Source organism: Calliopsis andreniformis, chromosome 1 (assembly GCF_051401765.1).
Source record: "Calliopsis andreniformis isolate RMS-2024a chromosome 1, iyCalAndr_principal, whole genome shotgun sequence".
In the NCBI taxonomy this organism is placed as follows: Eukaryota; Metazoa; Arthropoda; class Insecta; order Hymenoptera; family Andrenidae; genus Calliopsis; species Calliopsis andreniformis.
This window is the reverse complement of record NC_135062.1, coordinates 2617231-2630507: the sequence shown is the minus strand read 5'-3', so window position 1 is coordinate 2630507 and position 13277 is coordinate 2617231. Positions and strand designations below refer to the sequence as shown.

Here is a 13277-nt window from a genome sequence, read left to right as displayed (position 1 = left end):
TGTCACCTCATGATAAATTTTATAATGCAATATTTTCTATAATGACATTTTTCTTCAGTTACAAAGGCATCGTCTCAACGCGTAACCAACTAGAAATCCCAACTCTTAACATACACGTACATATAATGACCCTCACGTATATCGCTTCCATCATGAAACACTACACTCACAACTTTATAAGGTTTTTCATTTATATGTAATTTGGTAACAGGCACAGCATTTATACTACAACTCTTAAGTTTGATAAAATCAGAACCTTTAGTGTCGAATAGCAACATCTGAACAACCAATACATCTCTAGATGTAATTATTTCCGTTTCTATAATTCTTTGAGATTCTTTGCAACTATAACATTTACCATCAAATTTACGCCGATCTGAAAATTCTTCTTCAAGCAATTTTAGAAAAGTTAAATTTGTTTTGTTGATACAAGAAACCGTAGGAAGCTGAAGCATGCGATTACGTTGCAAAGTGACTTCATTAAAGCTGCAATTTTTACAGAGGACAGTTACGAACATTTCATGCTCTACCTTACTTTTAAGGTATTCCAATTTAATACATAAAGCCACAAAAAATTCGGAAGTATCCAACTATACATTTCGAGAAAATTTTCTTCCGCTGAAATATCCAATGGTCTTAGTGTCTAATCTTTTATTTATCGCCAAATACGAAATAGCCAATTCACTCAACAGATGGGAACTATGTACCTGCCATAACAACGTTCTTATCGATACGCTTTGTAACACGTAATGCACTATTAGGTTTACGCAACAAGACACTTTATCCAGATTCAAAAATCCACGTATATTCTACTTCATACCGTTACCAATATTCTTTTCATCAGATTTTTCTTGCACACGTAAAATCGTGTTACTCGTAATCCACGTAAAATTCGCAACTTTGAATCTTCCTTTTTTCGTAATTTTCATAACTGGTAAAGTAGATTTGCAAGTTCCATCTTATTCAATTATACTCCAAAATTCCAAGTTCACTGGCATTTACAGCGTGAAAATCGAAATTAATCAGACGAAGGCCATTCAACGACGTAACGCGAAAAAGCGCAACGTAAACCTGTCCGCAATTAAAAACGCCATTTTCAACATCCAGAATATCATTGTCGGGACTACGTCCTTGACTTTTATGAATAGTAATTCCATAATTGTGCGATACGGGAAACTATTTTCGAAATATACAAGTCGTATCCATTATTTAAAATTTCACGGTAATCCTTTTGATCGTACATTCCGATCCGGAAGGTAGATCAACTTTTATCCATTCAGCGTTGTTCGTATCATCAATAGGTCCGGAAACAGATAATACCACGCTAATAGTGCCATTAATAAGACCTTTCGTAACGTCAATGTTTCATCTGATCATTATCTTTGCTCCAATTTTGACAACTACATGCCTAGAAAGCCCAGCCGTGCGAAAAGTGTCCTCGTCAGTTTTAGCCAAAAGTCGCGATACTTTTCGCTTCCAATAAGGTACACACTCTACCGTATCTTCAGCTTCAAGCACAATTTCGTCCGATGATATTGTCTTAAGCATTTCTGTATTTAAAGTATTGCACATATGACAGGTAGATAATAAACAAACTGTACTGAACAGCAGTTTCTTTATATAATCGCACAAACCTTGCAAACGTGTGGTAGAATTCGAAGATGTAAATTAGTCTTCTGGATATCAAACATTTTGTGTCAGAGTCTAGCAATGCACCAACACGAATTCTAGAAAGTATTTCGCAATATCGGATAGCAGGTTATTGTCGTATATTTATAGTTAATTTATTATAAGCAAACAAAGTCCACAAATTAATAAACCCTAAAGAATCAAGAATTCTTTCGACCTTCTCTCCCGCCAATTGCACGAAAATCGCTTTTGACCTGTACCCGGACATCACTTACTATTAACTATAACTATAACTATAACTATAACTGTAACTGGAACTGTAACTCATAATGTACATACGAGTATATGTGAGTATGGCTGTTATTGCAAGTGTGGCTGTTGTAATATTTCTATTTCATTAAGAAAAGTTTAATACCCACATAGTTTTAAGTTATAGTTAGAAGCACCGGAAGCTTCTAATTTGTTGATTATTTGTTGAATATTTCTAATTTGTTGATTATTAAGTTTCTAAATGTTGATTATTATTTTATTTTGTTACGGCTATGTATAACTTATGTAGTTATAAGTTATACTCACATAGTTTTAAGTTATAGTTAAAAGCACAAGAAGCTTCTAATTTGATTATTGATTTGATTAATGATCTCGAGTAAAGAAATATTGATTAATTTTCTAGAAAACGTATTCACAGGATCATGTAATCATTTATTTGTAATGATTAACGCATGTAAAAATCTGAAAGTATTATGGAGAATCAGTTTTTCTTTACATTTTGTTTTTTTTTATATTTTGTTTTTTCGAATAATGCTCTTTTATACAAATTTTTTGATTAATAATTTCTGTTTGTATTAAAATACTGAACAACTATGATATAACTATAATTATATCTATACAACTATAACTATAACTTATGATATACAAAAGTAAATAAAAAATTTAATAGCATAAAAATTCCAAAACAGGAATGCAATAATAATCTTTCAAAAGTATAAACTCCTTTTCTGATGAGAACACAGCCATTTTTCAAGTCAACGATGCTATCTGATAATATCTTTTCTTAAAAGATAATATCTTTTCCATTATCCAATATAACTTCAAGATCTTCTATTATCTTCCTCCCTTACTCTTGATTATTAAGTTTATCTAATAGTCAACCAATAGAAATAAAAACTGAAAAACAAACCATTAGCTTTGATATCTTGATTGCAACATGAGAATTTAGTTACATCATTTTATGAAGTCTGTTATTGCACTTACCTGTTTTCAAATACCAAATTGAAAATTCACATACAACTTCACAAGATTGTCTCCGTTTTGAAATATCGGATATTACACCAAAGCTTCTAATTTTATTATTAATGGGTGTTCGATTTACAAAATATATGTGTAAAAACTTATGAGCGCATAAATAATGCCTTGGTCTAAATAACTGAAACTATGCAATAAATTTATAACAAATTGAACTAAAAACATATAAATTACTTTATTACTTTTATTTAAAATACAGAGTTAGAAACAAAACACCCAGATACATAACCTCTATCTCTATAAGCAGTACAAGCTGACAAACATCATGCACGGCAAACGAAAGTCATATCATATTTAAAATGATCATAGCAATTTCAGACGAAAGTGGCGATCGGTACGCGACTACTAAAAATGACGTTAGTAGTTTATAAACATTTTTATTTACGCAAGTCCAATAAAAATGCATTTATTAATAAGAAGCTTTGTGGTATAATTCATACTTGGCGCGAATGTCTACCTAATAGGGATACCCGATACAGTATTGATACATGAAAATACCAATGTTTTGGTTCAAAAATATCAGTATTTTGTAGCAATACTGTAGAGCACTGATATATCAGTGTATCTATACTCCACGGTTCGATACTGCCTTCGATACAAAATATATAGGTTTGTCTGTTTGCGATTACTTTGCCAACTACACTAAGTTTAAAGACGACAGCAGCAAACATAAATTCAAACAAGCGCTATCGCGTCGATGAGTCATTTCGTAGTTAGATCGGACAAGTGCTGTCGCGCCACTTGGGTCCTTTCGCAGTTAGTTTGGACCATTGAGCTATATACCTAACTGGAGTGCGGACCCCTGTAAGAAAAAGGAGAGAGGGAGGTCAAAGTGAGAGATCCGAACTGGGGTGAATCTGTCCTTGTACTTCCTTTTATCCCTCTCTTAATTGCTGTACTGTAGAGGGGGTACTGAAACGACGACAACATACGTGCCTGCATGGTTAGACTGCGATAGCATCACCCCAGTTCTTGCCTCTCCTGGACGGCCGCCCCTCCGCAATATGCACTCTAGTTAGGTATACAGCTCAATGGTTTGGACAAGCGCTGTCGCGTCACTGGGGTCCTTTCGCAGTTAGTTTGGACAAGCGCTACGGCGCTGCTCGGCTTTTCTCAACGCTGCTTGGTGAAAACCGCCTGGTACTCAAACTAAATTATTATAAATTAAAATTGCTGACTTTGTATTCTCATTTTGTATCTGATTTTATGAAATTAAAAAGGGATGATTTTTCATTAATATTGTATTGATACGAAGTTAATCGATTCTTTTCGGCCGATACATTGTCTGTATCGACATTTAAAGAAATTTATACATCTTGATATCTAGTATCGATACTTTTGATTGTATCGGGCATCTCTACTGCCTAAACTTCGGATGTATTGCCAATCACTTCAATTAAACAATGTCGGCACGCTCTAAAATTAATTTAGACTACAAAAATCGCATTTAGCATCTTCCTCGTTCGCGCAAAACATAAATCTATCTTTCTCCCTCTAACACAGCTAGTAATATAGTTCTCACAGCATCTTAGTAAACTTTACTGGACGTTTGCCCGCACACGAGCCGCTGAATATGTTATTTTTTCGATAATATATACACTAATTTCACTAGTACTTGCATCAATATGTAGATGAAGGTTCATAGAGTTATAATTAATCAATTTCCATTAAAAAAAAACTAAGGTACTCTTAAAAAAACTCAACGTTTCAACATCTCCTCTTCTTTCACTCGTGTATAGATAGTCTCGGCAGGAGCCTCTCGCCTCTCGCCTCTCGCCAGTTCCTCACCACTCAAATAAATTTGGCCTGAGTCTCTATCGAGATCGAGACTCCTGATCAAAGTCCGAAGACATGGCTCGCAAATTGGGAGTTGGTCATCGAATCCTAGTACGGCAATTTTACCTTTTCTCTCTTTTTTTCAGTAATTCAAGTTGTAGAAAATAGTAATATTAAAGAATAAAACAAATATTATTAAATACTTATCTTTGGTAGCATCGAAAATATCCTTTCAGATTCGGCATTGAAGCATGGCAAACATTTGACAATATTTAATAGCGATTTCAAAATTAACAACGATGATCTTCTTGGAAATTCTTTCGCTCACAGATGTCCATCCGCATATCGTCGAAAGACATTTTGGATCATACATCCCGTTGACCTCAAAATGTGCCTCAATACAAAAAGTCGCATTCTTTGTGTAAATCCTCGACACTAACAGATCATAATAATTTACGAGCAACAGCTACGATATTTCCAAAAGTTAAATCTCGTCGCTGTTGAAGAATATATTGTTCGGTTTAAAAACCGTCAATTGTTTAAGAAAATCGTCTTGAGGAAGACAATTTCTAATTTCATTACTTACACTAACAAAATTATAAGCAATTTTCTCGGTAGGAATGAGGTTTGTCTTCCGTCATACTATTGTTTACTGCCTCTTTTAAATATTCTTTACACCGAGTACCAAGATCCATCTATGCTAGTGAAACTTGGTTACATTTAGAAGAAAAATCGACTTGGCAGAAATGATTCAAAAGAAGCGGTTTTAGAAATCGTTGCAAAAAAAGAGAAGCAGTCTTGTTGAAGAGGGCTGCAACTCTTGTATCATTGTTTTCCTATTTTGAAACGAGGCATTAAAACAATTCAAAACGTTCAACGTATATTCCAAAAAATGAATATGAAAGTATATTCCAATAAATAAGTAAAGGATTGGACTAATACGGTAGTCACGTGATTTTTTCAGATTGCCAGATAAGTATGTGTTGTTACAATTTTCTTTACACAAATAGTATTACCTACAAACACGTGGTTGCGATGAAGTCACACTGTGATTCCTACTCCATTACACACACACTGCACGAGCCACATGTTTATGAGTTCGGCCCCTCGGACCATTTTGGACAGCTTCAGAAAGTCGAAAATGAAGACGAATGTTTGCCTTACTCTGTCACTCTTGAAACGCTGCATTGAACTCAATTCAATTTTACAATAAACAATTTAACCGCGTACAAGTAATATACAACATACTTCACAACAATTAGTACAATTCTATGTTTTGAGGTTGCTTGTAAAAGCTCAAATATATCAGTTAAATATGTATTTATAAATAAAAATTTGTATACAAAAATTATAGCATTTGTGAAATAATGTTACATGCAGTTTAAATATTTAAAAAAAAGTTCTTTCCATACTGTGTATCGAACCTAGGACCTATCATTAGGAATTAACTATCATCCGCGGATATTTAATTGCCTTTCTTCAGGATACTATGAAATTCTAACTATAACAAGGCAGAGTTGGGCATATTTTATTTACAATAAACGATAAAAATTAACGAATAAATTCATAAAGTTTATTCCCGAATAATGGATGACAGTATAGATTTATTCGTAACTGACGAATAGTTTTTGATGGAATAAAACTGTTATTCATAATTCGCGAATAAATTTTTGAACTTTATTCGTTAATGACTCTGTGGTGAATAATTTTCCGGACTAAGCAGTATTAACATACGTAAATATCATTGAAAAATGTTTAATAATTTATTTGAGAAGTTATCTCAATTTTTATTCGAATAAAAGATTATACATTATTTTTACATAACTTCATTTTATTCGTAATTCTCATTCAATGATCTCACGAATAAAAATTTATGCAAAATGTTAATTCAAATAGTGTCCAACTCTGATACAAGGTGTAAAAGGGCGCGTGATACATACAACCGAAAAGGTGATTCTACTACCTGTAGAAATACGCAAACTGAAAATAAAAAATAACATTTTGTATAAAACGCTTAATTTTCGGGAAAATTGAATTTAAAGATTCGTCTAGTATGAGTGCACTTAACTATCTTTCTATTAATAATTATATCATTTTATATTTACATTACAGAATGAATTGTTGAAAGTGCCATCCTTGTTGATACATACAAATTCTTATTCTTCGAATTTCAGAGCCATAGAATGATGTTACCGTATTATGATGGTTTAATTTTTCGAGCGCTAAACTATTCATCGAGTCATACGAAAGAATCAATGTACGCAGAAAGCACTCTAAATCTTCTGTAGCTAGAAGAAATAATACAGGCTTTATAGAAATTAAAACATCAGAGCTCCGTAATATCAGCACGCGATTCTCTAATTCGAAGAACAAGGATAACACTTTCAACAATTCATTCTATAATGTAGATGGTAAGTGTAAAGCAATACAATTATTAATAAATTTATTTTCAGTACTTATCATGACGTTGGCACTGCTTATTTTTCCGTACACATATCAGACAAATCTTTAAATTCAATTTTTTCAGAAACTAGGTACCTTATAAAAGTTGCATTTTTTATTTTCGATTTACTGTTACACGTAGAATTGTCCCTTTTCGGTTATATCATCTTGTATATAAACTTGTTTTCATTAATAGTTCATAAAAAATACGCATTGGCACGAGATATTGCATAGAATGTCATTGTTTAATCTGTAGTCTCATCTTTCAAACTTTCATAAAAATTTTGGGGGATTTCATCGAAGAGTCTTGTTCCGAGTCGGAAAGTGAAAATATCTGTAATATCAAAAAGATTGCGTGTGGTTCGTGCCGCTTGACTGTAACTTAAACCTAAGCATTTCAAGTTATAGAGACTTCCCTGGCAGTACTGGTTTCCAGTTAAGCTGATCACCCTATTGGATTGGTTAGTAGTGTGAGCTAACTTCACATGGGTCTATATTTACTAAACATTGACCATGTGAGTTCTTAACCTAAAATATGATATACATTTTTTGCTATGAAATAGTTAATTGCCATGAAACATTTTAAAAACACATCATAAACACTTAGTGAGTGCCTTGTTATAAAAAATCATAACTATAAAACAGTTTATATGATAATCTTTATATGTGTAACACCAACCACAAAATAACAGTATCTTTCTACAGTATAGTTTACTTAATAAATAGGAGAAATGGGTTTAACGAAACAATACTTGAGATATGTACCAGCAGGAAATTTAAATATAATTGCCAGCTCTTCATGTAATATAATTTTTGTGACATTACAAGGGCAGCAAGGTAGATTTGTAGCAGTTGGTGCATGTGAACATATTTTTATATGGGATTTACGTTTAGGAGAAAAAGTAAAGTATAGAAAATATATAAATATGCATATTTATATATAATTGTATATTGAAGAAAAGTACGTATAGTATAATTTATTTTTAATAATTTAGGCACAAGTATTATCAGGAGATAAAGTAAATGTAACATGTTTGGTTGCATCTCCTAATAAGCAACATATTGCAGCTGGTTATGCAGATGGTATTGTAAAAATATTTGATTTAAAATCTGGAGAAAATACTAGTATATTTGTAGGTCATAGATCTGAAATTACAACTTTGGTTTATGATAATGAAGGACACAGATTAGCTTCTGGATCAAAAGTAAGCCATTGTACATATGAAATGTATAAATTAATTAAATTTAGAAAATGTAATTATTTATTTGTTATTGTTTAGGATACAAATATTATTATTTGGGATATAGTAGCAGAGAGTGGCATATGCAGATTAAGTGGGCATAAAGGTGTTATAACCAAATTAGCATTCATGAAAAATCATAATATTATTATTAGTGCAAGTAAAGACACATTTGTAAAATTTTGGGATTTAGATACAGAACATAATTTTAAAACCCTTGTTGGTCATGGATCAGAGGTATATATTAAATGCATAAACTTACTTTATTTGCACAATTTTGTTAATGATATTTTTATTATTTAAGGTTTGGGGTCTTGTATTAGCTAAAAATGATCAATATTTAATCACTGGTTGTAATGATAATGAGTTAAGAGTATGGAAAATAACTTTTATTGATGATGACACTATAAATTTTGAAGTGAATTTGCAAGATTTAAATATAAATAATGATGCAGAAGTTAGCGATATGGTATAATTCTGTTAAGTAATATTTACATGTACAGTATATTTATTGGCCTAATACGTAATTAAAGTTTTTGATCTTGATAGAAATACCCATTGCGATGTGAAAAAGTTGGTAGTATACTGAGGAGTGGTCGAGGGCGAGTTGTGTCTCTTGAAATTGATACAACACAAACTATTATTGGATGTCATGGTGTAGACAATACAGTAGAATTATTTCAATTACTATCTGATGCTAGAGTAAAGGATAATGTCGTTAAACGATTACGTAAAGAAAGAAAAAAAGCTGAAAAGTATGCAGAAATTGTTTTATATGTATAAATGTATTATATGTAAATGTTTTATATGTATAAATGTATTTCTAATGTATAAATGTATATATAATTTCTAATATTATACATATACTTTGAAAATAGAAGCGGAGGAAATGTAGAAGTAAATTTCTCAGGTATACCAACAATAAGAGATGAAATTATTCGTTTATCTGTTATTAAAACGTCTAGTAAGGCTAAAGGATTAGATATGGTAATGGGTAGAAAAGGTGAACTTAGGGTAAGTTGTGATAAAAGATTTTATTTGTCGACTGAGCTGTAAATATATCATATTTACTTAATTTCGGTATCATTGTTTTAGATATCTATTGGAATCAATAATAATTCTATTGACTTATATTCTCTACATACGCAAGAAAAGAATGCTGAAGTACAACATTTAAGATCAGTAACACACCATGGTCATCGTACAGATGTCCGTGCTGTTTGTTTTAGTTCTGATAATTTAGCTTTCGCTACTGCAAGTGGAGATTCTATAAAATTATGGAATAGGTACTAAAATATAATGCCTAAAATTTGTGAAAGCATTGACGATATTGTGTGCTACTTATTTTTTATTTTTAGACCTACTTTAGCATGTTTACGTACTGTACAATGTGGTTATGCTTTAACGCTAACATTTGTACCAGGGGACAGACATTTAATAGTGGGTTTAAAAGATGGTAAAATGTTAATTATTGATATTGCTTCGGGCGATATCTTAGAAAATGTATCTGCACATTCCAAAGAACTTTGGAGTGTAACATTATTTCCTGATAAGGTAATTAAAAAAAAATTTGCATTTGTCTTTTTTTTTTTCAATTTTCCAATGTGTATTTTAAAATTGAGATTATTTATTATACTTTCATAGAAAGGAGTAGCAAGTGGTGGAGGAGATCACACAGTAAAATTTTGGACTTTTGAACTGATTCAAGATTCTGATAAAGAAATAAAAGCAAAAGTTTTGTCTGTTTTACATTCAAGAACTTTAAAATTAGAAGATAGTGTATTATGTGTAAGAATAAGTCCTAACAGTAGATTTGTTGCAGTTGCGCTACTTGATTCTACTGTAAAAATCTTTTTCCTTGATACATTTAAGGTAATTACTGTACATGGTAATATAGTGTAATCTATAATTTTAAGCGTAGTTTACTAGATAATTAACAGCAACAAAATTTATACAATTCCAGTTTTTTATTTCACTCTATGGGCACAAATTACCAGTTTTATGCATGGATATTTCTAGCGATTCAACACTCATCGCTACCGGTTCTGCTGACCGAAATATTAAAATTTGGGGTTTAGATTTTGGAGATTGTCATAAGTCGATATTTGCTCATGATGATTCTGTAACAGGACTTGCATTTGTTCCTGGAACTCACTATATATTTACTTGTGGAAAAGATGGAAAAATAAAACAATGGGATGCTGATATTTTCCAAAAAATTGTGACATTACAAGTAATTCAGTTTCTTAAGATAATATTCTAGGAATATATGTATAAGAAAAAAATGAATTATTGCGTCATAAGATTGTACAAAATGTGTTTATATAGGGACATTCAGGAGAAGCTTGGAATTGTGCTGTTTCGCCAAATGGTGTTTATGTTGTATCTTGCGGATCGGATAAAGTTATTCGATTATATGAACGAAGTTCGGAGCCATTAATTTTACAAGATGAAGAAGAAGAAGAAAGAGAACGTCAAGAAAATGAATTAGCTACTAGCGAAACTACAGTTGTTCCAGGACAAAAGCCACAATCATTACCATCACGGAAAACTGTATCCAGTGAGAAAGGGGTGAGTATTAAGAAGTTTATTTGTATCACTATATATTATTCAATTTGTATCATTTATAGGCTGAGTTGATATTAGAATGTTTGGAAGTATCTAAAGCATATAATGAGCAATTATCAAAAGCATCGTCATCAAATATAATAGCTGCTATTCCTTTACAAATGCAAGCTTATAATTGTACAACTACAGAGGATTATTTCTTAGAAACGATAAAGAGAATTAGAGCAAGGTAAGAAACATTTATATATCAAATATACAAAATTTATTTTAAAATACCATGCATTATAACAGAAACGTCACTAATTTAACAACACATATGCATTTCCATCGTATAGAGATATATGCAATTTTATGTAATCAATTAAATTAGTGCTGTATTTGTAAAAATTCAAATAATATCTTTAAGAGTAGTGTGTATAATGAAAGTAACATATCCTATCATAACGAAATGAAAACTTTTAGCGATTTAGAAGAAACATTACTATTATTGCCCTATTCAACTGCTTGTGATGTTCTTAAGATGCTTCCGAAATTATTAGAATTAGACTACCATGCAGAGTTACTTACTCGATTAGCTTTATGCTTAGTACAAGCGTATCAAGGTCCAATTGTAGCTACCCAAGAACTTTTACCTGTATTAGAAACTGTAAATACACTTGCTACTAAAAAAGTTTCTGAACTAAAGGTAAACAAAATTTTTTTAATAAATTTTAATTATTGAGTGATTATTTAAATAACATAGAATAATTTAAATCTAATTTTTTAAGGATTTGATTGGATTTAATTTATATGGAATGATGCATATGCAACGTATCATTGAAGACAAGGAAGGAATTCAACTTTTTACAGATGCAACTAAAAGCAGTAAACAGAAAAATAAAATTAGAAAAAATAAGGAAAAAGCACGCAAAAGAGCAATTATGTCTTTATAAGAATCTTTATTCAACCATGGTAAACATGACACAACATTTTGTACATAAATTAAATTGATGCATATAATAAAGTTAAGTCCGACAAAGTTTAAGTTGTATGTTAGCAAAACTTGTTTAACCCATGCGCCTCATTTGACGAGCTAAGCTTGTCATGCCGTTGCGAGGTCATAAACTCAAATGACGACCGCAGTTTGCACTGTGCACGTACAAAATAAATAACTCCCATTTTCAAAATATTATTCGGAGCTCAGAAAGCCCATGGTCCCTGGAACCAATCAGATCTGCATTATTTACAGGGACCATCTACCGAACTCTAAATAGCAATTATGAATCATTTATAAGGCGAATGAATTAAAACGTTGGTGCTTGTTGCTTAGGCAAACGATCTGTTCGCCGGTTTTTGGGCAGGTGCCATGGAATTCATTACAGGCCTTTTACTAAAAGGCATCGCCATTTCTACTCCGTGGTCAGATCTTTCAGGAACAACATCATTCTTCAGCAACATGACGTCGAACCGTTTGCTATCCTCAAATACACTTCCAATAACAAGGAATTTCAAACAATCAATAATTGGAAGACCCAAAGTGCCATCGTCTGCTACTAGGGCTATTTAGTCTCACTCACCCCAAGGTCCGTTTCAGAATTGAGCGAAGTGTCCGCATTTGTGTGCGGATAAAATTACTTGATGTTATAACGCGCGGATCATCCGAGAAACTATATAATACATATAAGTAATTTCATTCGCAACTGTGGCATGGAGTGCGGACGTTCTGCTCAACACTGAAAAAGTCCCAGTCATAAATCGTATAAAAATAAACTAACGTCGGGCTAATTGCCTTCGCTGATCTTCAAAAATATACTGTTGCTAACACAGCTAACCCGACATGATTTATGCTCTCGGCGGGTATCCGGTCACATAATCGTAAATGTAACAAAGTCTTTTACGAACATTTTTACATTCCTTCACCAACATTTTAAATACCGCAAATTCAATTCGTTCAAAGTATAACATACCTTTTTACATCACAAACCTCATAAATAGTCACACATAATTTTAATATCACATCTCCCCATCCCGATACACTGCGCTTTATAAAGTCCATGATCATACTACGTATTTTAAACTTTTCCCATCAGTTATTTGATGTTACACGTTTTACTAAGCGCGTTATGAAATCAAAATTTTTAATGCAGAGCTACATAAGGGCTCATCTCACCAGTGTTTCAGACCAACACTTGTGGCTAGCAAACGCTATCGTCAAACACCAACTACGAATAGCGGAAGTAGAAATGCTATTCCAAATAAAACGTCTCATCTAAAGCATACTTCAATACATAAAATCCTTTGAATTTTCTTAAAACTCATACATTCATAAATACATAA

At 32.0% G+C, this 13277-nt stretch overlaps 1 protein-coding gene across 3 annotated transcripts; it reads left to right on the top strand.

The window, feature by feature from the left end:
• The first annotated feature begins 7674 nt into the window (after positions 1–7674).
• Positions 7675–11977, top strand: LOC143188529 (WD repeat-containing protein 3). 3 transcript variants are annotated; one of them, XM_076392865.1, is made up of 15 exons: positions 7675–7758; positions 7858–8054; positions 8148–8357; positions 8433–8630; positions 8698–8862; positions 8943–9148; positions 9272–9407; positions 9489–9679; positions 9752–9947; positions 10038–10265; positions 10357–10626; positions 10722–10964; positions 11024–11190; positions 11424–11646; positions 11729–11977. In XM_076392865.1, exons 2-15 carry the CDS (start codon positions 7884–7886, stop codon positions 11891–11893), a joined length of 2769 nt encoding a protein of 922 aa, XP_076248980.1. In that variant the 5' UTR covers positions 7675–7758; positions 7858–7883; the 3' UTR covers positions 11894–11977. The 3 variants fall into 3 exon arrangements, with proteins under 3 accessions (XP_076248980.1, XP_076248996.1, XP_076248987.1); XM_076392881.1 differs by lacking the exon at positions 11424–11646 and having other exon boundaries at positions 11729–11867; XM_076392872.1 differs by having other exon boundaries at positions 7703–8054.
• The last annotated feature ends 1300 nt before the right edge of the window (positions 11978–13277 follow it).